General features: G+C 41.5%; 2 protein-coding genes across 2 annotated transcripts; both read right to left on the bottom strand.

Moving 5' to 3' along the window:
* Positions 1-2,089: 2,089 nt before the first annotated feature.
* On the bottom strand, positions 2,090-10,764 carry LOC119415146 (RNA-binding protein 4.1). The gene is made up of 3 exons (XM_037682297.1): positions 10,689-10,764; positions 7,874-8,297; positions 2,090-3,115 (listed from the first exon to the last, which is right to left on the bottom strand). The coding sequence occupies exons 2-3, from the start codon at positions 8,277-8,279 to the stop codon at positions 2,283-2,285; spliced, it is 1,239 nt and encodes a 412-aa protein (XP_037538225.1). The 5' UTR covers positions 8,280-8,297; positions 10,689-10,764; the 3' UTR covers positions 2,090-2,282.
* A 2,808-nt stretch (positions 10,765-13,572) lies between these two features.
* On the bottom strand, positions 13,573-25,914 carry LOC119415136 (RNA-binding protein 4.1). The gene is made up of 4 exons (XM_037682285.1): positions 25,844-25,914; positions 21,039-21,467; positions 19,962-20,740; positions 13,573-13,727 (listed from the first exon to the last, which is right to left on the bottom strand). The coding sequence occupies exons 2-3, from the start codon at positions 21,448-21,450 to the stop codon at positions 19,977-19,979; spliced, it is 1,176 nt and encodes a 391-aa protein (XP_037538213.1). The 5' UTR covers positions 21,451-21,467; positions 25,844-25,914; the 3' UTR covers positions 13,573-13,727; positions 19,962-19,976.
* Between the last annotated feature and the right edge of the window lie 1,302 nt (positions 25,915-27,216).

Genomic DNA, 27,216 nt, shown 5'->3' with positions numbered 1-27,216 from the left:
TGGCTTCTGGGTAATACCAGATGGCTAGGCCTCAGACTGACGAAGCCTCTTGGATGAGGGGCGAAACGTTTCTTTTTAACAAAAAAACGAAGTCCAGATGACATGATTCAACCTTTTTTGTTGTTATATACTTGGATGACTGAGAAAACAAACTTTGTACTAATTCAGCTCATTTATACAGCACCAAGTCCCAACAGAGGCCGTCTCAGGACGCTGTACAAAAACATTCCCATACATAGAAAAGTGGTAAGTCATCTAAAGAAGCCAGCAGACATGGCAACGTCCCATACAGTCAGAACTTTTTTCAGTCATAATGGAAAAACTTTAGTAAAACCAAAACAAGAATTTATCTCCTAATTATGACCTTGAAAGTCACAACCATTTGACCTTTTCTTTATTTTCATGGGCGTACACGAGCTTCCACACCTTTCAGCTGCTCGACTATGAACAAAGGCCTCGTTTACATTTTGAACAAGTTCATAAAGCCAGAGTGCTCAGCTGTAGATGTATTTGCACAAAATAAACAGGCCCAGTGGTTTTAACACACGTCAGATTGTTCCAATTCACACCTTTCATTAAAAATACAGTGCTAAAATCATGTGGAGCATTTTACACAGTGGCTGTGTAATAATTTGCACTTTGTACCAAATTTCTGATGAAAAAAAAATCACATTTGATCAGAAAACACAGAAAACAGTTTTCAAACTCGACTTTTATTGAAGGGGGGAGGAAAAAAGTTAAAGAGGCAACCAAGATCAGTTCAATGTGACAACACAACCCAGTCAGAGTTAAAAAAAGAAACATCCAAAACACAAAATATCACAATTTTACAAGCAACACCAAGTTGTGTTTGTATGCCCTGACCTAAAGATCCATATCTAGTGGTGCAGAAAACAACTTGTTCTTTTAATCATTAAACTTCTATTAAAACAAACATCCAACATTACCCGTGGGCTTTATAACGGGCGACCCCCAACAGAATTACTTTGTAATGAAGGAAAAACAGGAAGTCAAAAACCCAAACTGCTCATGTTGGAGCTCATGTAGCTTCGATCCAGTCGTTCCTACGAGTGTTGGAGCAGGAGGTGATGACACGACTTGTATCCAACAGCACAAAAATAAAACTGTGTCAGCAAATGTGTTTATAGACACGCTCTTTGCTGAGATCAGGTTGCATCACAAGATCTGGAACCTCATCACAAGAACATAAAATATTTTAAAATCGCTAAAAAAAAAAGTTTCGAGTTGTAATTATGAAAATGGAAAAGGAAAAAAATCAACCTGCCACCTTTTTAGTTATCTACAGATCCACATCTGATGAAGACGCACTCGGCATTCAGGCAGCATCTCACCGGGCTGCCACTGTTGGGACACTCAAACTCACAGATTAGAACCGTTTTTAAGAATAATTATTCGTCCGTGGTGTGGTTATTAGACCTGAGCATGTTTTCTGTTAGAGAAGTGTTCCCTGCGTCAAAATCCAACTGAGGAGCACGAGATGATGGGTTGGAGACACACATGACAAACACTGAAGGCTTAAGACGCCCGTACTGACAAACCACCAAAAATAAGTTGTCACTTTTTGAACGTGCTCCAAATGCAAACCACAGGACTGCAAGCCTCTGGGACTCGTGCGACAATTGAGAACCTCTGAAAATCTGGCGACCCCCTTATGACGTTTGCCAACTCCTCAGCCCAGTGAGATCCTGGTTTCACCTTCGTTCTGCTTCACATCTAGGCAGTAAGAATGTCTACTTCACTAAGATACTACAACTAACGCACATAGAAACGCCAAAACTTTAACCAAATTAGGATTAATCTTGGTACTCACCTTTAAACATACATGCACCACTAAGAGTATTTTAACATGCAGCTTTTATCGAAAAGGCTAAAGTTTAATCCTCAATACACTGTGAATCCATCTGATAGATAAAACCTACTAGCAAATACACAGGCTAGATTATGTGAAAACTGCACAAATAACATAAGACAAAGAGGAAAATAAAATGGAGCCAATAGTTGTACTGCACATAAACATAACCTGGAATGGGATCATTGCGTATATTCCATGTACTACACTGAAATCTACCCGCTGGTTAATAATAAAAAAAAAAACCTTCCTAAATCATGTCAGTACTGCCCACCCACACATTTTCAGAAAGAGGACAGACTTCTAGGTTCTGAAAACACAGATACACAACTTTGTTGGATTTTTATCAATTCCAGTGGCACTTAGGCTATTCTACCTGCTTCAGGTTAGTTAACTGACTGAGCTAGAACATTTAGTAAGTATACCGTGCCCGCTCAGCGGCAGGATCCCGTAAATGCTCAAAGGTAGCACTTCTTGGGGTTGCGGTCGCTGGGGAAAGCCGCGCACGCTCGTATGTAAATCCACCCGCCTCGCCGGCGACTCTCCGTATCGGACTCCGTTCACGTGCGTAGTATGACGGGACTGGGGCCACTGGAGGAGGGAGGGGAGGACACTGGTATGGGTCGACGCTCGAGGGCGGCACACGTTCCCGTACAGCAGTAGTGGCGGGCGTTGTTGGGACAGGCACCGGAGCAGCACGGCGTTCCTCAAAATAATTGCTTCCATAATTTGCCCTGTATTTCTCGTAGTAGTCCACGACACCGTACGGATCCCGTTCCTCGTAAGGCGACCGTCGCACCGAGAAGGCTGGTACCGCACCGTAGAGTGAGGCGCTGCCCCTGTATGTCGGATCGCTGCTGTACATCCGAGCCATGCTAGGATCAGCGACAGAACTCATGCCGTAACCCGGCTGTGGCCCGTATCTCATTGCGCTCTCATAGCCTGTACCTCCTCTGTAACCTGCCATGCTGCTGGTTTGACCAAAACCATGACCGTAGCTGGCGTCATATTCCGGAGCGCCGCTGAAGTCTGGATAAGCCCGGGTGCGACCGCGCCCGCCAAATCCCGAGGGATCGTATCCATCAGAGTTTGGCTCCGAGCCATTTTTCTGGTAGCTGTTTTGGTCTAAGGGGCATTCTTTGGACCAGTGGCCTTCCTGCCCGCAACGATAACACCCCGCTCGGTCTCCCATTCCCGGCGCAGTACGAAGGCGGCTAGTAGAAAGCTTCACGCTCATCAGTTTTCCTTAAAAAGAGAACACTCGGTAAGGACGTGTACCGACACTTCACATTTCTTGTGCGACATAAATGCTACTAAAAAAGGTGCAATATACTCAAAAAGTAGCATTAAGACATGGGTTTTAAATTGGAGCACATTTCATTACTAAAGTTGAAACCTGTAACGTCTCCGTATTCTCCTGCCTTTGGTCTGAAAGATAATTTAATGTACGCTGTGATCACTTGGGACTGAATAGCTGAATGCAAAATCGATTCATTACCAACCACACAGATGTAAAATTGGTAACCACCATCAGAAACATTAGTTTCATTTGAACAAAGCACTGATGTCAAAGTACCGGTAAGATGACATTTGTTTCTCCCAATTAGGCATGAGTCGGAATGGAACTGAGACGGTATAACTTTAGGCACAAATACCTTGGTTTCACGAGAACACTAAATTTTCAAAATGCACCACAATTTTTTTTAATTAAAAAAAATGAAGCAGTTATTACATCTTCTGCACCCCCACACCAATCTATCTATACACTTATGTACACTACCTGGCCAAAAAAAAACCTTGCCACCTGGATTTAACTAAGAAATATGTACGAGCCTCCTATTGGATAAGGGTCAAATCATTGGCATCAAGCAGAGAAAACATCTGAGGATGCAGAAACCACTAAAATTGTGTTAAGAACTGTCCAACACATTGTTGAAAACTGGAAGGACAGTGGGGACCCATCGTCTTCGAGGACAAAATGTGGCCGGAAAAAAAATCCTGAATGATCGTGATCGGTGAATACTTAAACGTTTGATGAAAACAAATGGAAGAACAACAACAGTAGCGCTCAGGGCTGTTTAATGGTGAAAGTAAGAGCATTTCCACATGCACAATGTGAAGGAACTCAAGGGACTATGACTGAACAGCTGTGTAGCCAGGACATCCTTGTAAGAGATTGATGATCTCAATGGATTTGTTCCTGGTAAAATAAAGTAATTAAAAAAACACTAACCAGTAGGGATGCACAATATTGGATTTTTGGCCGATATCCAATATGTAAAAACTTATTCAGCCGATAACCAATACTGATATTTTATATATGTTACTTTGTCAGAACATAGCCCCTTTATTTATACTTTATTTGCTACAAAAATTGTGTAACAGCTATAAGAGCTGGTGACATATATCCAGAAACAACCATATGATATGTATAGCACTTTAACTTATATTAAATGAAAAGTGTTAAATGTTATTTATTAGCATTAGTCGCCTGCGATGCTGACTCACTTGCGGAGGCTTGTTCCAGGTTCCTAGCTGCAGTGTGGGATCCTCTGCACTCTTGTACAAGAAGGACAGACTTTTTAAGATCAAAGTTTTTGTCTATCCATTGTGCTGTAAAACTAATCATGCTAACGGGGCTAACACGACGTCCAAATGTCTGTGGTAAAACTCACCCAAGTGCTATCAGCTATTAGCTTCTTAATGACGTCAGAAATGACGGCTTTTAACTCTGGTAACGTTACGTCTGAAAAATATCTCTGACTGGGGACGATGTAGCGAGGCTCAACGTAGTCCATAAATCTTCAGAATCCGACATCCTCACCAACAAAAAATAAAACTTCCACACGACAACATTTTGAATTTTCCTCTCCACCGTGAGATCAGGTAGGTGCACATGACGTCATCACGTTGTGCTGCTGCTGCAGGCAAAAACAGCGCCTTTGATATTGCCAAGTTATTTTAATGGAATGGCCGATGTCCGATATTGAACTTTAACGCCAATATCGGCCGATACCAATACCATGCCGATAATATCGTGCATCCCTACTAATCAGTGAGGTTAGCCGGAAAAAAAGGCTTCAAGTTGTTGGGGAGCATAAAGATTGGACTCTGGAGCAATGGAAGAAGGTCATGTGGTCTGATGAGTCCAGATTTACCTTGTTCAGAGTGATGGGTGCATCAGGGTAAGAGAGGCAGGTGAAGTGATGCATCCATCATGCCTAGTGCCTAGTCATCAATGCAAGATCTTAATGAAAATTTAATGCAACACTGGATGGAAATAGATCTTGTGACTTTGCAGAAGCTTATCGAAACAATGCCACAGTGAATGCTGCTGTAATCAAAGCTAAAGGTGGTCCAATGAAATATTAGTGTGTGACCTTTTTTTGGTGGCGACTTATTTTTGGCCAGGCAGTGTACATAGCCCATTATTTTTTAGTTATAACGATGTACTAAAATTGGGCCTGTCACGATAAACAATAAATTAATTAATCACATGATGAATGAAAATCATCGACCTCATGTTCATTTAATGGCTTTATCATTTCTTCAGGTCTCTCTTTCTACTGATGACACGACTCAACTCCGGTGCACTTCACTAACCCCTCCCTTTCTCTTTAAAATCTGTTTTAATCATCCAAAATCCCATTTTTGGATCATTAAAAACAGCTAAGCTGAGAAGCTAAGCTACAAGCTAATCTAACAGGCCAACCTCAGGGGGAACCCCTCATCTTGTCGAGCTCCTAAATTCATGGTTGAAACCCAAGCCTTTGTGTAAAAAGTTGCTACTTGTCCTATTGGACCTCACAGCCGCCTTTGACACCATAAGATCCTCATTGCTAGGTTGGAGCAGTGGGTGGGCATCACAGGGTCAGCCCTCAATTGGTTCAGATCTTACCTCACTGACAGATCCTTCTGTGTCTCCATCAAGGATTTTAGTTCTGCAGCGACAAAGCTTAAATGGGGGGTTCTGCAGGGGTCCATCCTGGGTCCCCTCCTATTCTTTATACCTTCTGCCACTTGGTGCTATTTTCCGGAAACACAACATGCCCTTCCACTTCTACGCCGATGACTGTCAAATTTACTTTCCCCTAAGACACAATGGTACATGCTCTATTCAACCTCTGCTCAACTGCCTGGCTGACATCAGGGACTGGATGGCTTTAAATTTCTTAAGTTTCAATGAAAAGAAGTCTGAAGTCATGTTGTTCCCTCCCAATGACATGTTCACAAACCACTGCATCGACCTCTCCGCTCTAACCCTGTCAGAAAAACAAAGAGTCACTAATCTAGGAGTGATAATGGACCCTTCCCTGAAACTTAACAGTCACGTAAACATGATTGTTAAATCATGCTTCTTCCAACTGAGGCGGCTGTCTAAACTGAAGCCCATATTGTCCAAAAAGAACCTGGAGACAGCAATACATGCATTCATTACATCTAGGCTTGATTACTGCAATTCGCTCCTGTTTGGTATCAGTCAGACCTCTATAGTATGACTACAACTGGTCTAGAATGCAGCAGCCCGATTTTTAACCAGTACAGGCAAAAGAGAGCACATTACACCAGTTTTGGCCTCACTGCACTGGTTACCAGTTCACCTTCGAATCCAGTTCAAAATACTCCTGTATGTCTACAAGTCGCTGAACAGTTTTGCCCCCACCCCCTCAAATCTCTCTGATCTGCTACAACCGTATGTCCCTCCATGTTCGGAGGTCAGCGGACCAATTGCTCCTCACAGTTCCAGGAACTCGTCTTAAGCGCAGAGGTGACAGGGCCTTCTCTGTAGTGGGACCAAGACTTTGGAACGAGTTACCTCTGCATGTCAGACAGGCCCCCTCCCTCTCGGTTTTCAAATCCTGTTTAAAAACTCACTACTATTCAGTAGCTTTCAACACCAGGTCTGTGTTGTGAACCTGTATGCTCCACACTGGTTAGTCGTCATATTTATTATCTGCATCATTTTTATGTCTATATTTTTGGTTTACTTCATTTTGTATTTTGCTTTGTGTGTCACCTGTTGTTCTGTCTGTACAGCACTTTGGTTGGCCTTGTAGCCGTTTTAAGTGCTCTATAAATAAAATGGTATGATATGGTAAAAGTTGTTTTTCTCTGCAAAAAGAAGCTAAGAACTTGTTTACTGATTTTTTAATTAAAAGCTTTGTGTGAAAAATGCTATGATAAAGAGCTCAAACCACAGAGCGTCCGCCATGTCGCGTCAAGGGCCCTCCCTACCATTTTTCTTAGAGACACACTGCTCAACTATCCATCCTTTGGTTTAAACAGTCTTATACTGCCATCAGGTGGTCAAAAAAGGTACTACACTCCAAACAAATCAACATTTTTTAAATTTGACAATTATTGTTAAATTTCAAACAATATTATCATTTATCGCAATAATTTCTGAGACAATCAATCAGCAAAATTTGTTACCGTGACAGGCCTAACTAAAATATTTATAATTTTAATGCTCAGATATAAATAAGGTGTTTCAACAAAAAATAAACGGGTACGTCTGAAAATGTTTGTGGTTCGATGCAGTGACTGTTAACACCGCAGTATACTCCAACTCCTACATGTGTCCAGTTAACCAGTTTTTGTCTGTCCAAACAGTTCTCACTTGTAAATGAGTCTTCGAGGCTCAATGTGATTTATCTGTTTAAATAAAGGTTGAATGAAAAAAAAAAAAAAAAAAAAAAAACTTAAAACCTGCAATCAGTCCACGTTTACTCTAAATTAAACTGGCTGTAACGCAATTTAAATCCAAAACCATTACAAATTAACAAGTTCAAATCTCCACTTTGTGTCAGTTTTTTCCCAAATAAATAAACTAGAACATACTCATGAAATTACAAACATGTTTTAAAATGATGCTGCTTTTCTCCTTTTACTCACCTGTGCTTCATTCACAACTTACCTGTAAATTGACAAGAACTTAATATTCATGACACTATTTCATTATTCTAGTTGTAATTTCCCATCAAACCCACCCCAAGAGTTCACCTTTAAAAGCCGTGTTATCCATCTTATTAATAGCCTCCATGGCATCCTCCATTCGCTCCATGTGAACAAAAGCATAATTTTTTACAATGTCGCACTCCAGCACGGTGCCAAACTCTTCAAACTTGGCCCTCAGCTCCTGGTTGGTGCATGCGATGTTGCCAACATGGAGTTTGGTGGATCCTTTTGACCTTCCACGGCTCAATTCTACATTCAGGGGCTGACCATTTAAATCGTACTGGTGAAGGTTACGGATGGCCTCTTCTGCCTCAGCCTTGTTATCCATGTGGACAAAGCCGAAGTTTTTGACAATCGAGCATTCTGAGATCTTGCCATACTGGGAGAAGAGAGCGCGAAGTTCATCCGATGTTGTATCGGGGGCCACGTTTCCAATGAATATTTTCACCATTGTGGAGACTTTTCGTCACTAAATGGGAGGAAAAAAGGAATAACATCAAATGCATGTTTAAACTAAACATTTATTTGACATTTTCAGAAGTGTTTGATTTCCATTCACAGTTTCCCTGCACAAGTTTACCACAAATTTTCCAATTTAAAATTTTAGACAAAATTTCCGAGACTTTCTGGTGTTTAAACATCTGTATGTACATTTTCTGCAAACGTTTATACAGTGTGCTTTAATGAATGTAATAAAGAAAATTATTTACAGCTTGGTGACCCTGCATTTTTTCTTCTTATAATTGCGACATCAGATTACCGTAATTTCCTGACTATAAGCCACTACCACCCCCACCCCCCCATGCTTTGAACCCCGCAGCTCATACATTGCTGCAGCTAATTTATGTTTTTTTGACGGGTAAACGAGCCAAAACATTTAACCTCGCCACACCGAGCGCTCACATAGCTGCTCAATGCATGTCTCTTTTGAGGGGTGGGTCCTTGTGACTCAATGAGACTACCAGCATAAAAAAAATCTGACCAATGAAATTACCAAACAGGTCACAGTGGACCAATGAAACCGGGAGGGAGAGGGAAACGAAGCCCCCCCCCCCCCCCCCCCGACTTTTGGAAATACGTGTGAATCATGCATTTAAAATGGCACACCAAACTCAGTGGGATGCAGGCAGCTGCGTGATGGAGGACAGCACAAGCTCAAGGGCACAGTATGCAGAAGGAAGGTGACGATAGGGATCAATGAATTCCTGGTAGGCTACTGTATTTTTTTTAAACCAGCAGTGTTACAGGCACTGTTCAGAAAAAAACATACTGTATGGATTTGTGAATGTTAGCGGTACGTATTTAATTAAAACCTCGCTACTTCGCAGTTCGTTTATCACAGATCTTCAAAATAAGATTGGACATGACACATAATTGACTGATGGATGAGACGCACGTTTGGCATGGAATTTTTATTTAAAATAAATTATTTAAAAATATTTAGCACCTCCACACTGCAAGATAAGCTGTAGGAGTGATCAGCCGTGCTCCATGCAGAGCAGAGAAGTGGGCGTGGCCAAGAGCACTTGCAGGAGGCGAGTGCAGCGGAGGCAGAGAGCAGAGTTCACGATGTCCTGTGCTCTTTTAGAGCGTTTACTTTAGAAACATTGTTTACAATATTGCAAGTGTGGGAAGGGTTTAAAACACCTTAAGATATAAATTATAAATACCAAACTAAACTACTACTTGTACTACTTCACGGTTTTTCACTTATCGCGGGGCTTCAAGGTACGGATCCTCAAGATAAACGAGGGACTACTGTATCTGCAAACGCCATGCAAAACAGAACAAATCTGTGGTTTACAAGCTCCACATGCCATTAGTTCCAGATGGTCGTACATACATGAAATCCACCAAAGGGCTGCAAATCCAACTAAAGAAATAGATCTTCCTGACAATTTAGACATTTTTGTCAGTCTTCTATCAGAGTCAGAGTTTCTTTATTGTCATTCGCACCTCATGTGGTACATGTGGTGGAGCGAAATTATGTACGCAGGGTCCCAGTTACATCCAACAATAAAATGTATAAGAAAAACAGTAATAACATCTAAGATATGAACTAAGAAAAACATCAACTAAATATACACTAAGCACTCATAACATAAAACATTGAACATCAGCACAAACATGAACATGAGTCTGTGAATTTTATTTTATTAGAAGTTAGACCAAAAAAAATGTCTCCTTGGCATTTGAATACTAGACTTCTACTATACTACTATTGATACCAGAAGTATTTTGTATAAGACTAAACGTTTCAAGAAGAATCCATCCAGAGGACTTCGTTAGATTTATCTACCTGGATTACTGACTCAGCATGAGGACAATGCTCGACCTCATAAACTATACTAATGACTGCCCTGCTTGCACTAGTATCGAAACAATACCGATCATAATTCAAAACATTTACGCTTCAATGCAAAATTGAAGCTATAAACAGACACGGTCCCACACTGATATAAAGTATAAAATTCGTGGGACCTCGTGTGATGTCTTCGAGACATGCAGGTTTATCCCCACTATTAGCATGGCAGCTAATCTTAGCTCGTCGAGCCGAATGCAATCATCAACCTTTTTATTTAATTATGTGACAGACAAGACATAAGATCGGACAAATAACAGTCAGTAAATGAAAACAATACATACCCCGCTCAATTAAAAAGTCATGTAGATTTTTTTTTTTTTACGTTTTTAGGCTTCGGCCTACCACAGCGAAGGTTGCACGCGCTTTCGTTAACGCGGAAGTTAGCGCTGAGATCAACCACAGTTTAGCTCCAATTTGAAAAATTTGTATCGCATTTTGATCAATCTGACAACAAATTTCTTACAAACTGTCCCATATGAATGAATAAATTCATACCTGCGAACTGTAGTCTGCGTTGAAGCTCGGAAAATGAAATGGCGGCTTGAGTCAACCACCGTCACAGGAAACCAGCAGCTTGACACCGGAAATGACTTGGATGTGTCTTGTAGCATTGCTAACAGGCTACAGATGTATGGCAGCCATCTTGTAAGGAATGAGTCATTGTACAGCAATCATTAGTGATCAGTAGTCATTGTACATTCTGTTAACGCCCTGTATCTAAATTGTGTAACAAAAACAGAGCGTTTAAATGCAAGCTCATGCCAAAATGTTTGATTTTGTATTTCTTTTTTTTTTTTTTTTTTTTTTGTGATGGCCTCCCTTCTCCCCTTATAGCCATCCTCTCCACACCATTATTATGAAATATTTATTATAGTGACTATCTAGTGTAGGTTTTTATTTTTTTATTAGGATAGAAAGAAAGAAAAGACAAAGTAAGACTCCAAAATATAAGAAATATATACAAATAGAGCACACGTCAAAACACCCGGCCACTGTCTGTTCACCTGCAAAGAACATGACAAAACACAGCAACAAAATACATATGTATAAAGAACTTAAAATATTCATGGCTTTGCAGTAAGTTTCCATAAATATATATACCCATACCTACGCCTATATACATACGTACATACATACACATGAATATACACTCACATACATATCTATATATCTACATATAAAGCCTACATAAGCATCCCTGCTTCTATTTGTGTGTGGTTGTGAGCATGCATAAGTGTATAAGGCTTCTCTAATAGAACATTTATTGATTTTGTATTTCTGACAGCATGCATAGTGGACAAAAGTTTAGGTCATTTTCAATGATTTATGAACTATTATGTACCTTTCAAAATGGCGGCACACTAGCAGACAGTATAGCAGCTGGTCATGCCAGCATTTTATTAATCATTGAGTTGATACAAAATTAAGGAAATCAAGTACATGAGTTGAAATATAACAGAATGTTAAATTGAAATAACTATCAAAACAAAATGCAAGTAAATCTGGCTTTATTAAAGAAATAATTTCAAATTTTAAGCAAAAGCTAGTATAAAAAAATAAAAAATATTTCATGTCTTTTGATGCAAAAAGTCACCTTCAACACAAAACAGGGCCTCAAGCTTTGAAATTAACACAAATCCAGAGCTCATTGGGCTATTTGGTGTCACAAACATTTCAAATAAGAAAAAAACTTTTTGGTTCTACTAGTTAGCATTTTTTGTTCTGGTGTCACCCAACATTTACCTGAACAGCTTTGATTTCAGATGAGCACATCAACATAAAAAAAATGTCATTTTTTTGTGAAAATGCACCACAATGACAAGGAAATAAGGCACTGGAGCATATAAGCTGTAGAGGTCTGGATAACTGCAAACAGGGCTGGAAAAACTTTAGGTTTGAATGATGAACATGTGAATAATGTTGGTTTGGCTGAAGAAATTAACAAAACATACTGTACACCAGAGCAGACCTGGCCAACATGTGGCCCCAGGGCCAAAAGTGGCCCTCGAACAATCTCCATTTGGCCCCCAAAAATTCTTAGTTAAAAAGAAAACAACTTTTAAATAAGTTGATGAAAACCTGCATTTTATCAGTGAAACTTGAAGAAGTTTAAATTAAACCTCTTGGACAAACACATGGAAAACATTTAGATCAGGACAGGCTAAAACCTGACAAAATCTTAAGACTCAAAAAAGCAATCATAAACGTTTCATTTGTTGCATATTTAGGATAATGTATTTTCACAAGAGCCAATTTACAGAACATGTCTTATACTACTAAGGAGGCATATTTTTAGTTAAGCATGCCAATTCCAAGAAAAACCCTGAATACCAAGTCTTCCAGATTATCGGTCTTAAATAAATTTTATTTTTCAATTCTATAAGTGGTGCTTTGTTTGCTTTAAATATCTTGAAATAACTTTAGGGGGGAAAACATTGCACACCTGCAGTAGAGTATAAGACAATCATAAAGTTGCAGACATTCTCCAACAGTCTCCAGACTACTTTTAAATACAAAATAACTTCTATAAATCTGTGGCAGATATTTGTGGAGGGCTTGTTCTCTGGAACAAAGGAAGGAAATTCAGACCAAACAAAAAAAGAACGCAAAAGCCAGTTTCTTTATTTCAAACGAGTTTATGGTAGTAAAAAATGACATATTTCACTTTGTATTGTGTTTTATCACCTGAGTAACGTCTGAGTGAAACCTCAACAGGTCTGATGGTGCCGGTGTTTAAATCTTTCATTTAAACCCCATGTTATATTTATAATGCCAACATTAAAGCTTGTTGTAAACAAAACAATTACAAAAATACCATTTTCATTTTATAACCAGTTTGAAAATACTTGAGCTGATTGGGAAAGTTATTTTAAATGAAAGTTATTTTCAGATCAATTAAAATAATTTAAACTTTTTTTACGGGAGGGGGAAGAGTCGGGACCTCCATACTGATCCAAACCTGGAAAACACTCAAATCAAATTTCAAACTTTTCAAGACGAGGAGGAACCGTGTGAAACGACAGGTTGGGGTTTGTTTCTCGCAGTATATCGGAGGACTGCCATGAGTTTTTATTCACAGCCACTCCTCCTTTAGAGGACGATACATTCATTCTGTAACAAGATGTTAAATGTTTTATATCTGAAACTCGTTTTACAAAAGATGTTGTTTTTTTAATAGACATTTGTTTTAAAGTCAAATTACATCAACTGTAGAGTAACAAAATAAGACTCAGATTAGAAGCAACCTATACATTTGTTTCCCACTCATTCAGATGAAAAACATTCAGACGTAAAACAAGACTCAAAAAAGCAAAACATTTATTTTTGGATTTTAACTATTTGAGAAGAGAAAAATAGGATAAGACAACTTTGCTATAAAAGATGATTGAAAATCTGCCGAGCGATGGAGCCTGGAAGTTGCTGACAATTTCCGAATGGGACATTTGCACGTGCACGTCACACACACGTGCACGCACACAGCAATGGCATTGTGTAGCTGGAAAACATGGTGGAAAATAGCTGCAGTCCACAGACCTGCAGAGAGAGAAAACAATCCTAGATTCAGAAACGAATCAAAAGGCTTCAGTGCGCTGATCTAAACACACTGATGTATTTATGAAATCACCAGTCGAGTGAATGTTCACGAAGCATTCACTCGACTGGGATTCTCTTTTCTTCCGTACGTTTTTCGGCGCGATTCTCGTCCAGCAAGTTTTTAAGCTATATCAACAATTCATTTCACAAAACGTTCAGCTCTTTCAGGACAATCCTGCTATGACTTTTGGTATTGGTGCAACTTTAGCTTTTTGAAATATTTAGCCTTTTCTGCCATTTTTTTTTATCTCATAGAAAATGAATTGAGCTCATTTTACTTCCTTCAAATCTTTAGAAGTGTTTACAACATTTTACTGCTCCTGTCACATTTTGTTCTGCGTCGGCTTCTTTCAGCTTCCTTGTGCAAATTTAAACATTTTTTTCAGCTACTTTCATCAGTTTGTTTCAGCTGTTTTGTGCTCCTTTCAGTTTCTTTCTGCTAACTAAGATGTTTCTGTGCTTCTTCTAACTTATTTTCTGCTAGTTACAGCTTATTTATGCACATTTCAGCTTTTTCTACAATTTCAGCTACTATTTAGCTGAAATAGTTAAATCATGCTAATTTAAACTTTTTCAGCTACTTCCACACTTTTGCACTCATTTCAACTTCTTTCAGCCTAATTCAGCAAAATTGTGCTCTTTCTCCCCTCCCTTCTTGTAGTGTGAGCTTATTTATGCCTTTTTAGCTACATTTCAGCTGTTTGTTTTTTTTGTTGCTAATTTCAGTTTTTTCCAGATAATTTCCCTTTTCTTGTGCTTATTTCTGCTTCTTTCAGTCTAATTGAGCAAACATAATTCTTTCCGGTTTTTTTTTAATGCTAATTTAAGCTTGTTCTACACTTGGAGGGCTGAGAAGGGGTAGAGGCAGGGCAGCTGACCTGGGACCAGAGAGTGGCGGTTCAACTCCCAGCCACATGTCGTGGTGTCTCTGAGCAAGAGACCCAATCTCCAATTGCTCCTCGAGCACCTACATAACTGCCCACTGCTCCACCTGGGTGTATGTCAGGTGTGATGGATTAAATGCACAGAACTAATTTAATCGTTTTATAGAAACATGCAATGATGACGATCTCAGACTTCCCTTCCCCCTTTCAGCTACGTTTTTTTTTTGATTTTCAAGTCTTACAGTGAGAGGTAGCACAACATTAATAAAGCAGCAGCTTATCATGTCGCTAAAGACACGGTCCTTAGCGGCTAACAAGACGGCTAACTTTAGCTGTCTTGTTCCACAGCTGAGACTGGGATCTGGATCTGTTTGGTATCAGTCAGACCTCCATTGCACGACTACAATTTGTCCAGAATGCAGCAGCCAGATTTTTAACCAGTACAGGCAAAAGAGAGCACATTACACCAGTTTTGGCTTCACTGCACTGGTTACCGGTTCACTTTCGAATCCAGTTCAAAATACTCCTGTATGTCTACAAATCACTGAACAGTGTCCACCCCCCCCTCCCCCCATCTCTCTGATTTGCTACAACCGTATGTCCCACCACGTTCCCTGAGGTCAGCGGACCAGTTGCTCCTCACAGTTCCAGGAACTCGTCTTAAGCGCAGAGGTGACAGGGCCTTCTCTGTAGCAGGACCAAGACTCTGGAACGAGTTACCTCTGCTTGTCAGACTGGCCCCCTCCCTCTCGGTTTTCAAGTCCCGTTTAAAAACTCACTACTATTCAGTAGCTTTCAACACCAGATGATCTGTGTTTTGAACCTGTACGCTCCACACTGGGTTGTTGTCATTATCTGCATTGTTTTTTGTCTATATTCTGATTTACCTCATTTTGTATTTTGCTTTGTGTGTTACCTGTTGTTTTGTCTGTACAGCACTTTGGTTGGTCTTGTTGCTGTTTTAAGTGCTTTATAAATAAAGTGGTATGGTATGGTTTTTCTTTTACATTTTATTGTTGGATGTAACTGGGACCCTGTTAACAAAATTTTGCTCCACCACATGCACCACATGAGATGCAAATGGCAAATAAAGAAAGTCTGACTCTGAAAACCCCAATTTCAGTATCTCAGAAAATTAGAATATTGTGAAAAGGTTCAAAACTGAAGACACCTGGTGCCACACTCTAATAAACTAATTTACTCAAAACACCTGCAAAAGCCTTTAAATGGTCTCTCAGTCTAGTTCTGTAGACTACACAATCATGGGCAAGACTGCTGACTTGAGAGTTGTCCAAAAGACGACCATTGACACCTTGCACAAGGAGGGCAAGACAAAAAAGGTCAATGCTGAAGAGGCTGGCTGTTCACAGAGCTCTGTGTCCAAGCACATTAATAGAGAGGTGAAGCGAAGGAAACAATGTGGTAGAAAAAAGTGTACAAGCAATAGAGATAACCATCCTGGAGATGATGGTGAAACAAAACCCATTCCAAAATGTGGGGGTGATTCACAAAGAGTGGACTGAAGCTTGGAGTCAGTGTTTCAAGAACCACCATGCACAGACGTATACAAGACATGGGTTTCAGCTGTTGCATTGCTTGTGTCAATCCACTCTTGAACAAGAGTGTCAGAAGCGTCTCGCCTGGGCTAAAGACAAAAAGGACTGGACTGCTGCAGAGTGGTCCAAAGTTATGTTCTCTGATGAAAGTACATTTTGCATTTCATTTGGAAATCAAAATCCCAGTCTGGAGGAAGAGGAGAGGCACAAAATCCACGTTGCATGAAGTAAAAAAAATAGCAAAAGATCCTGAAATATGTAAAGTAGCTTTAAAAAAATGTCACAAAATGAAACTCCATTACTGAATGAATAAATCTTGAAATAAATAAATATAAATCCTGAAATAAGTAAAAAATAAATCTTGGGGAAAAAACTAAACATCCATCCATTTTCTTCTGCTTATCTGGGGTCGGGTCGCAGGGGTAGCAGCCTAAGTAGGGAGGCCCAGACTTCCCTCTCCCCAGCCACTTGAGCCAGCTACTCCGGGGGAATCCCGAGGCGTTCCCAGGCCAGCTGAGAAACATAGTCCCTCCAGCGTGTCCTGGGTCTTCCTCTGGGCATCCTTCCGGTGGGACGTGTCCGGAACACCTCATCAGAGAGGCGTCCAGGAGGCATCCTAAACAGATGTCCAAGCCACCTCAACTGGCTTCTCGACGTGGAGAAGCAGCGGCTCTACTCTGAGTCTCTCCCGGATGAACAAGCTTCTCACCCTATCACTAAGGGAGAGCCCAGACACCCTGCGGAGAAAACTCATTTCGGCCGCTTGTATCCGAGATCTCGTTCTTTCGGTCACAACCCAAAGCTCATGACCATAGATGAGGGTAGGAACGTAGATCGATCGGTAAATTGAGAGCTTCGCCTTTTGACTCAGCTCTCTCTTCACCACGACAGACCTGTACAGCGCCTGCTTCACCGCCGATGCTACACCTATCCGCCTATCGATCTCACGTTCCATTTTTCCCTGATTCGTGAATAGGACCCCAAGATACTTGAACTCCTCCACTTGGGGCAGGACCTCCTCCCTGACCCGGAGAGGGCACTCTACCCTTTTCCAGCTCAAGACCATGGCCTCGGATTTAGAGGAACTGATCCTCATCCCGGCCACGTCACACTCGGCTGCAAACTGCTCCAGCGAAAGCTGTAGATCACGATCTGATGAAGCCAATAGGACCACATCATCTGCAAAAAGCAGAGAAGCGAACCTAAGGCCACCAAAACGGATCCCCTCAACACCTTGGCTGCGAATTAGAAATTCTGTCCATAAAAGTTATGAACAGAATCTGTGACAAAGGGCAACCTTGGCCGGTTGGGCAATTTCCCACGCACCCTCCAGGACCCTGCTGAGAGTGTAGAGCTGGTCCAGTGTTCCACGACCAGGACAAAACTGCACTGCTCCTCCTGAATCCGAGGTTCGACTATCTGACGGACCCTCCTCTCCAGAAGCCCCGAATAGACCTTACCAGGGAGGCTTAAGAGCGTGATCACCCTGTAGTTGGAACACACTCTACGGCCCCCCTTTTTGAATAGGGGGACCACTACCCCAGTCTGCCAATCCAGGGGAACTTCCCCCGATGTCCACGCAATATTGCAGAGTCGCGTAAGCCAACACAACCCTACAACATCCAGAGCCTTAAGGAATTCCGGGCAAATTTCAACCACCCCTGGGGCCCTGCCACCGAGGAGCTTTTTAACCACCTCGGTGACCTCAGCACCAGAGATTGGAGGGCCCGACCCAGAGTCCCCAGGCTCCGCTTCCTCAGTAGAAGACGTGCCGGTGGGATTGAGGAGGTCTTCAAAGTATTCTGCCCACTGACCCACGACATCCCGAGTTGAGGTCAGCAGCGCACCACTCCCACTATAAACAGTGTTGGTGGCGTACCGCTTTCCCCCCAAGACGCCGGATGGTGGACCAGAATCGCCTCGAAGACGTACGGAAGTCATTCTCCATGGCCTCTCCAAATTCCTCCCATGCCTGAGTTTTTGCCTCAGCATGTCGCTTGGATTGCCGATACCCATCAGCTGCTTCCGGGGTCCCACAGGCCAAAAAGGCCCGATAGGACTCCTTCTTCAGCCTGACAGCATCCCTCACCGACGGTGTCCACCACCGGGTTCGAAGGGTGCCGCCGCGACAGGCACCGACAACCTTGCGGCCGCAGCTCCGGTAAGCCGCATCGACAATAAAGGCACGGAACATGGTCCACTCAGACTCAATGTCCCCCACCTCCCTCGGAACATGTTCGAAGTTCTCCCGGAGGTGGGAGTTAAAACTCCGTCTCACAGGACGTTCCCAGCAAACCCTCACAACATGTTTGGGTCTGCCAGGTCCAACAACAGAACACCACACGGGTTCAGATCAGGGGGGGGGCGTCCCTCCCAACCACACCCCTCCAGGTCTCACTGTCATTGCCCACGTGAGCATTGAAGTCCCCCCAGCAGAACAAGGGAGTCCCCAGGAGGTGCACTTTCCAGTACCCCCTCCAAGGACTCCAAAAAGGGTGGATAATCTGAACTGCCGTTTGGTGCATAAGCACAAACGACAGTCAGAACCCGTCCCCCCACACGTAGGCGGAGGGAGGCCACCCTCTCATTCACCGGGGTGAACCTCAACACACAGGCACCAAGATGGGGGGCAATAAGTATGCCCACTCCTGCTCGGCGCCTCTCACCAGGGGCAACTCCAGAGTGGAAGAGTGTCCAGCCCCTCTCACGGAAACTGGTTCCAGAGCCAGAGCCATGCGTAGAGGTGAGTCCGACTATTTCTAGCCGGAACCTCTCAGCTTCACACACCAGCTCAGGCTCCTTCCCCACCAGTGAGGTGACATTCCACGTCCCAATAGCCAGCTTCTGTAGCCGAGGATCAGACCGTCAGGGTCCCAGCCCTCGGCCACCACCCATCTAAGATACTCTCTTTAAATTCAATTCAGTTTATTTATATAGCACAAAGTCACAACAGAAGTCATTTCAGGGCACTGAACAGAAAGCCCTCGGCCACCACCCATTCCACATTGCACCCGACCACTTTGGCCCCTCCCACAGGTGGTGAGCCCATGGGAAGTATCACAATATATCACAATAATATAAGTATCAAATATATCACAGGTTCAAAAACTAAACATTTCTATTTAAGTGTTTTATTTCATGGGAACACTTATTTATTTAAAGGAATATTTATTAATATTTTTCAAAAAACACCATTTATTTAATTTTGAATGAAATGGCTCTCCATACACGTGTAGGAGAGGGGCTGAGTTTGTATTCATTGAGGGAGGAGGGGCTGTGTGGGAGAAAGAGAAGATAGCTGGCAGACTTTCAAATAGAACACCATATGGTTTATATCGATAGTCTCATCTTATATCACAAATGAAATTAGCTCAATATTCTTAAAATATCGAGATATCGCCCAGCCCTAGTTGTAGTTTTTTAATGTCCATTTTCTGTAATTGCAGTTTCTTTTTCTTTTGCAGAATTTTTGTTTGTTTTTGAGTTTGCATCGTTCATGTTGTGTTTAACTGTTTACAGCATGTTTAGCTGTTTGCTGTGCGTTTAGCTGCTTGTGGCTCATGTGCACCTGTCGGCCACTGTAGAGATGCCTGCGTCAAAAATGTCACAGGTTCAAAACAAAAGTGAGATAGGTTTAAAATACAACTTTAAGTTCAAATATGAAGAGCTCCATTATCAAACGTTACAATGACTTCTGAACGATATTGGTGATACTGCATCGGCTTGTTGCTCACCTTGGCACCATGGCTTTAGTAAGGTGCATAACGCTGTGCATACGGATCCTTAGGTCGTAAAGCAGGGTAGGAGCTCCTGGAGGCAGGTTGTGGTGACAAACGTTTTCGCTCGAGGATATAGGATGTTGAGGAGCTTGGAGCTTGTGTGATGGGCTCTCGTGTATAGTACACAGCAGCCGATGAAGATGAGGAGCTTGGAGCGTGTGTGATGGGCTCTCGTGTATAGTACATGGAAGCTGACGAAGATGGAGCCAACGGCCGGTGGTCGTATGGATTTGTACTGGATGTGAGCTTGGAGAGGGAAGAAGTGGGCGGTGGAGGAGGAGGAATGTAGGACAAGTAACGCTTCTCCATTTGGCTTGAGCCATAATGCGCTCTATACTTATCATAATAGTTAACGCTGCTGTACAGGTGGTTGCGACTGTAAACTTCTGACCTGTCTGCGTAAGAGCCCGCTGCTCTGCTGGCGTACCAACCCCCCTGGTTTGATCCGTAACTGCTAAACCTGGGAGGAGGAGGAGGAGGCGGCGGTGGCGGCAACCTGCCAGAGTAACTAGCCTGGCTATACGCAGAGCTACTCCTGTAATCAGCTGCTGGAGGTGAGGCCATAAGGTGTGGGGGGAACCAACTGCTTTCACTTCTTGCGCCATCACTGTCGTCGTTCGGACAGCTTTTCCACCAATGGCCCTGTTTCCCACAGACATAGCAGCCTTTATAGTCTCCCATTCCTGCGGCAGTGCGAAGGCGACTGGTTGACATCTGAACTTTCATCAACTTGCCTTGTAAGGAAAAAGAAGACAGACATAAGACCGTGTGGTTCAACATAAAAAGGGTCTGACCCATTAGAACATAACATCTGACTGATTATAAGTGCAAAAGCAAACGATCTGTAGCACCAGCTGCAGGTGATTTACTTTCGTCAGTGCCGTGTCTCATCACCAGTGACAATGACACTGCTTATATAAATGACTGACAAAATCTTCCATGCTGTTTGAGTTATAAATAGCCTGCTAGAGGACTTGATTTCTTACAAAAGAATCTAAAACTTGCAGACAGTTTTCCAGCTCATGAGTTCACCTTGGAAAGCTTTGTTGTCCAGCTTATTGATGGCCTCCAAGGCATCCTCCATTCTCGCCATATGAACAAAGGCATAGGTTTTCACAATATCACACTCCAGCACAGGGCCAAATTCCTCAAACTGAGCCCAAAGTTGTTCCGTCGTGACCTCCTCAGAGAGGTTTGTGACATGGAGCTTAGCGGAGGCCCTGGGCTTGCCTTTGCTCAGCTCCACATTCATGGCCCAGCCGTTCAGCTCCGTCTGGTGGAGGTTTTTGATGGCCTCTTCTGCGTCGGCCATGCTGCTCATGTGCACAAAACCAAAGTTCTTGAGGATGTCACAATCATTGACTGTGCCGTACTTCTCAAAGAGTGCACGCAGTTCTTTAATGGTCGTATCATTGGCAAGGTTGCCAATAAAAATTTTCACCATGGTGAATTCTGGATACTCTGGAAGATAAAAAAAAAAGATTCAGTTAACATTTCACAATGACATACAAAAGAAAGACAAATCTTTCAACGTAAGGACAAAATACAATGATCACTCACACAACAAGATTTAAATAACATCCTTGAACGACCTTGAAACTAAAACAGGGGTCAGGTCAGCTACGACAGCGATATTTGGTTTAAGCTAATTTCACACAAGAAGTTTGCAACAATGACATCAATTTGTTGACACAACAGCATTTAGACATCCATCCATCCATCCCTTTCTTTTACCCACTTCTTTCTGGGTCATGGGGAGTTGATGCCCATCTCCAACAGTCTCTGTGAGTGAGGTGGGGGACACCCTGGTCTGGACAGGTCTCATAGGGAGGGACAGAGACAAATGATACAAACAACCATTCACTCTCTCTCTCTCACCTAGAGACAATTTAGAGTTACCAATCAGCCCAACATGCATGTTAGAACCGGAGTACCTGGAGAAAACCCACGCACGCACGGAGAGAACATGTAAACTCCACCCAGATCGAGACGCAAGTCTGTGACCTTCATTCTGTGAGGCCAATGAGCTAAACACTGCTCTGCCGTGCACTTAGACAAGTGTTCTTTCATTTTCTGTGTTTAAAATTAGGTTAAAAGGGGAGAAAGCTGCAGAACGCACACATTGTGTGTTATTCACCCAACAATGGACAGAGCACCGAGTTAAGCTTATGACACGATGAACGCCATAAAGAACCAGTTTCCTCTTAATATTTTCCATTACTTGAACTTGTGCTAAGAAAATGTTATTTCTACAGCCAGGAGCTTATATTCATTCAACCTTTATTTATACAGGTTAGTCTCATTGAGCCTCGGGGACTCATTTACAAGAGAGACCTATTTTTTAACTAAGAGTGATGACAACAGTGGACAATCATAAAAAGAAGCATATAAATTGAGAATAAATGAAAGAAAATGGTATAAAAAATGAAAGAAAAAAACAGCTAGATTATAAAACTATGTAGAACACTAGAATACTAAACACAGGAACATGTCTCTAAATGACTTCCAACATCTGTTAAGTTCCTGGCAAGAACCAACGCAGACATGTTCCTGTTTTTAGTTTTCTACACCGCCTTATAATCTAGCTGTTTTTATGTTTCCTTTTTTAATACAAATTTTCTTTCACTTGTTCTTCTCAATTTGTTTGCTTTCTTTAATGCTCGTCTTCTGTTGTCGTTGTTGTCATCACTCTGTTAAAATCAGGTCTCTCTTGTAAATGAGGCCTCAAGGCTCAACAACACTAACCTGTATAAAGAAAGGTTGAATGAACGTCAGGCAGAGATTCTTTATTGTCGTCCCAGCGCATGTGGTACATGTGGTGGGACGACAATATGTACACAGGGTCCCAGTTACATCCAACAATAAAAATGTAAAAAAAACAGTGATAACATCAAAGATATGAACCAAGAAAAACATCAACTAAAAATACACTAAGCACTCATAACATAAAAAACATTACGTCGAGCAGCACGAACATGAGTCTGTGAGTTTATCTGCATTGGTTCTTGCCAGGAACTTAACAGATGTTTGAAGTCACATAGAGGTCATATCGTTAAAGATACGGTCCTTAGCGGCTAACAAGACGGCTAACGCTTTAGCCGTCTTGTTCCACAGCTGAGACGGGACCGTGTCTTTAGCGATATAATAAAACTGCTGATTTATTAATGTCGCACTTCCTCTGTGTGTTCCTGTAAAAGCCACAGCACAGCTAAATGAGTTCTGAACCGTGGTTTGTTTCAGGGAAGGAGTCGGGTCTGTCAGACCTGCAGCTTCACGGTTCCAAGAGGAGGCTCACTTTACCGCAGTTCACACACACTGACTAAGATGAAGGCAGCGCAGCTGAATGGACTGTACATATACAGCTCGTTTCTATCTGATCAAGACACTCACAGGTCTTTACAACACAATCTGTGCCTCACTGACCCATTCATGCACTCTACTAGATCTGTACAGAGACTAATCAGAGCTTTATCACATTCATACACAGAGACGCACATCAGAGACAATGATGGGTTCAGTGTCTCGCTGGTGGAATCGAACCCTCAACTCTCCCATTGGAGGACGACTGCTCTAGCCTCTCAGCTGAAGAGGATTATTATTTAATATATGTAAATAGTTGTCTAATAGTTTATTTTTAGGCATTTATTTTGTAGTTACAGCTGTTAATAAATGAGGCTGTGTGACAACTGGGACAAAACTTTGACTCAGAAATAGGTTTTTGTTATTACTTTATGGAATGAAAAAATGCAACATGGTGGTGCAACTGGTAGAGCTGCTGCCTCTCAGCGAGCAGGTCCTTGGTTCAAATCCCGGTCCGGGGGCCTTTCTGGGTGGAGTTTGCATGTTCTCTCCGTGCATGCGTGGGTTTTCTCCTGATATTCCGGTTTCCTCCCACAGACCAAAAACATGCACGTTAGACTGATTGGTAACTCTAAATTGTCCCTAGGTGTGAGTGAGAGAGTGAATGGTTGTTTGTCTCGTTTGTCTCTATGTGGCCCTGTGATGGACTGGAGATTTGTCCAGGGTGTACCCCGCCCCTCGCAGAGATTGCTGGACATGGGCACAGGCGACCCCCCCGTGACCCAAAATGGAATAAACGGGTAAAGATAATGGATGGATGGAAAGAAAAAATATGGATATAAATTTTGGCTCATATCGCCCAGCTCTAGTTTGGGTCATGCCAGGAAGGTGGCATGAATGACATCACTGAATGATTCCCCCTCCACGACCAAAACATGTAGAAGGTGGAACTAAAAGTCACATCATCTTGTTGCAGGCTGAACCTATTTTAGAGCTGCACAAAACAACAAATCTTTCTCTTACATTATTTTAAAAGTATTTCTGAGAATGTAAGCTTGAAAAACTGAGAGGTGCGTTATCACTAAAACCGAGGATTTTAATCTGAGATCACTAAACTGAGTTAATTCATCATGTTTTAAAAAATACACGAGGTGGACGTCCGTCACACAGTTGGTGTTGAAGCTACATGTCTGTGCACCTGCCTCAACACTCGCTTCATGGCTAACACGCGCAGACAGGTGTTGCACTAAAATGCGTTTGGGCCCTGTGGGAGTGCACACATTTATAATAGTATTAATAATAACATTAACTATAACCTACATTAACAACATTACTAACTTCTTTTTATGTATGTAAATGTTTCTGTTCAGTGCCTTGAGATAACTTCTTTTGCGATTTGGCGCTATATAAATAAACTGAATTGAAAATTGAATTAATTATTCTGGGTGTTTATGCTGTTTTAGCTCTTGGGGTCAAACTGTAAAATTAACACTAAAACATGTATATTTAATCGCCCAAGATTAGAGCGAAAATGTTTTACCTTTTTCTAAAAAAACAAAAACATTTAAAAAAATAACATTCTCTCTGTGAAAGACTCAGTTTCACGCGTTTATAGTTTGTAAATATCAGCAGATTTAAATATTACACTGGATTATAACTAAAAACATTGTGCTGTTTGGAAAATATGGATTTACGGATATAAATATGGATATTGTGTTTTTTTTTTGCATTCATTATGATGATTGTGTTATTCTAGTTCCTTGCGTTATTATCAATCATGCAGTTTTTAATGTTCAAGTATTTTTATTCACACTAAACTGTTAGTTTTAAATAAAACAACTCGTGAGTTTCTGCCTTATCCAACTTTATGACATCATCATAAAGTTTAGCTCAGGTAGCCACAATAACTTAGAACAGCTATTTTACTGGCCAGACCTCTGTCATAAATTACTTTATGTCTCTCCAGGGGGTTAGATGTTAAAGATTTAGGTTCATGTAGTGAAAACTTGAGTTTTTGATGAATTAATATTTTGTTTTTGCAACATGAGCCGGGAGCGCGCGAGCTAATCCAGGTCTACCACAACCAAACCTAAAAAAACGACACTAAGTCCTAAAGATAAAACACACAATGTTAGAAAGTGTTTCTACACTGACTCTGATCAACTTCTTCCACCACGGACATGTTTCTAACAGTCCAGAGGTGTAAACAAAACTCCACGTTGTGCTAACACTAAAGTGATGGTCACGGGTTGTTTTAGCGCCAAAGTTATAATTATTATAATTATTAACAGCACTACAGTCATAAACGTGAGCAGTTTCAGCGCCTTGTCCTCGTTTCGTTTAACTCATCTGTGTGCCACTACATTTAATATTTACAGAAGGATGAGGAAGCTAGCGTTAGCTAACACCATCACCGCGTTATTTAGGCCTCTCGTCCTTTCAAAGCCTTCACCAGAAGCGACGTGACTGCAGCTCTGCGTCAAGAGCTTTTTACAACATGTTAGCCTCTCGTCTCCAACCTGTCGGTTTTATTTTACCTGTACACAGAGGAAGGCCTCGATACTAATGAATGAAGCGAAATGGCGCCACATCCGTAATCTCGTCGTCGTCTTCTTCTTCGGTTTACTTTGATTTCTTCTTCTTCTTCGATTTTCTTTGGCGTTTGGAGTTCAAATTTTGCAAGCATTACCGCCATCTACTGGTTTAGATTGTAAACTGGAATGACGCTCAAAACAAAATATCCATGAGAATGTATAAATAAATAAATAACACTCATGTTTCAAACAACTGAGTCCGTTTCAGGTATCTCACCAAGATGTTGGTACTTGCAGAACTTGAGTTTCATTGTATCATCACTAACTTTTGTTGCATCGAGTCTATGAATCATTTGCTTTCTTTCTTATTTCTTGCAGATCATTAGCACATGTTGTACGGTCTCATCTTCCCCACAGTTTACCGGTGTTTCTTTCCTATCACGAATAATGTCCTGTTCAATCCTGAGTGTCCTAATCTGAGTCTTGATATGACAGTTTCCTCCCTTCTGTTTCTTTTCTCCAGCTTTTCGTTGAATTCATCGACCTTTTCTTTCTTCTTCCCATTGCTTTTGCCATCTTTCCCTCATTGTCTGCTTTGTGATGCTTTTTATTTCTGCCCAACTGATTTTTACCTCTATTTCCACTGAGTTGTGTTTGGTGGCCTTCTTTGCAATTTTATCTGCCATTTCATTTCCTCGATGTGAGCTGGAATCCATAAAAATGTAACCGTTAACCCCATCATATTAATTTTGAATAATGTTTGCTGTATTTCTGTCAATATGTCTGGTCTGCTTTCTGAACAACTGTTTTTTATACTAATTACTGATGAACTGGAATCTGAGCATATGACTGATCTGAGTGGTTGATTGTCTTCTATCCATTGAACTGCCAGTAATATTGGGACTATTTCTCCGGTGTATACTGATAATTTGTTGTTTAATCTCTTCCCTACTTTAACTCCAAACTCTGGTACAATAAATGCTGCCCCTATTTGACCTGCTGTATTTTTTTAAGCATCTGTATATATTTTTACATATCCATAATATTTATTGATGTGTTCGATAACTGTATTTGAAATCAATCCATTTCTATTTTGTTCTAATATTTTTAAATCAACTGTTGTGTCTGTGAATAACCATGGATGTATGTTTGGAAGTGGAACTGTTGGGCTGACGTTAACATCATCTATTTGACTTTCTGCTGACTTTTGATTTATGGTCCATCCAAAGCTTTTTATGTTTCTTTTCTTTCTCCCAGCAAGGTTTTAATATTTCTTGTGTTGGATGGTTTTGTTCGTGTCCTTTCAGATTTGCCCAGTAATTTAATGCTAATTGTTCTCTTCTGATGTTCAGTGGTGGTTCTCCCATTTCTACTAA

The sequence above is a fragment of the Nematolebias whitei genome, chromosome 1, assembly GCF_014905685.2.
Source record: "Nematolebias whitei isolate Nwh7 chromosome 1, NemWhi1, whole genome shotgun sequence".
Lineage (NCBI taxonomy): Eukaryota > Metazoa > Chordata > Actinopteri > Cyprinodontiformes > Rivulidae > Nematolebias > Nematolebias whitei.
Note: the sequence above shows the minus strand (reverse complement) of the source record. Positions and strands in the feature narration are given on the sequence as shown.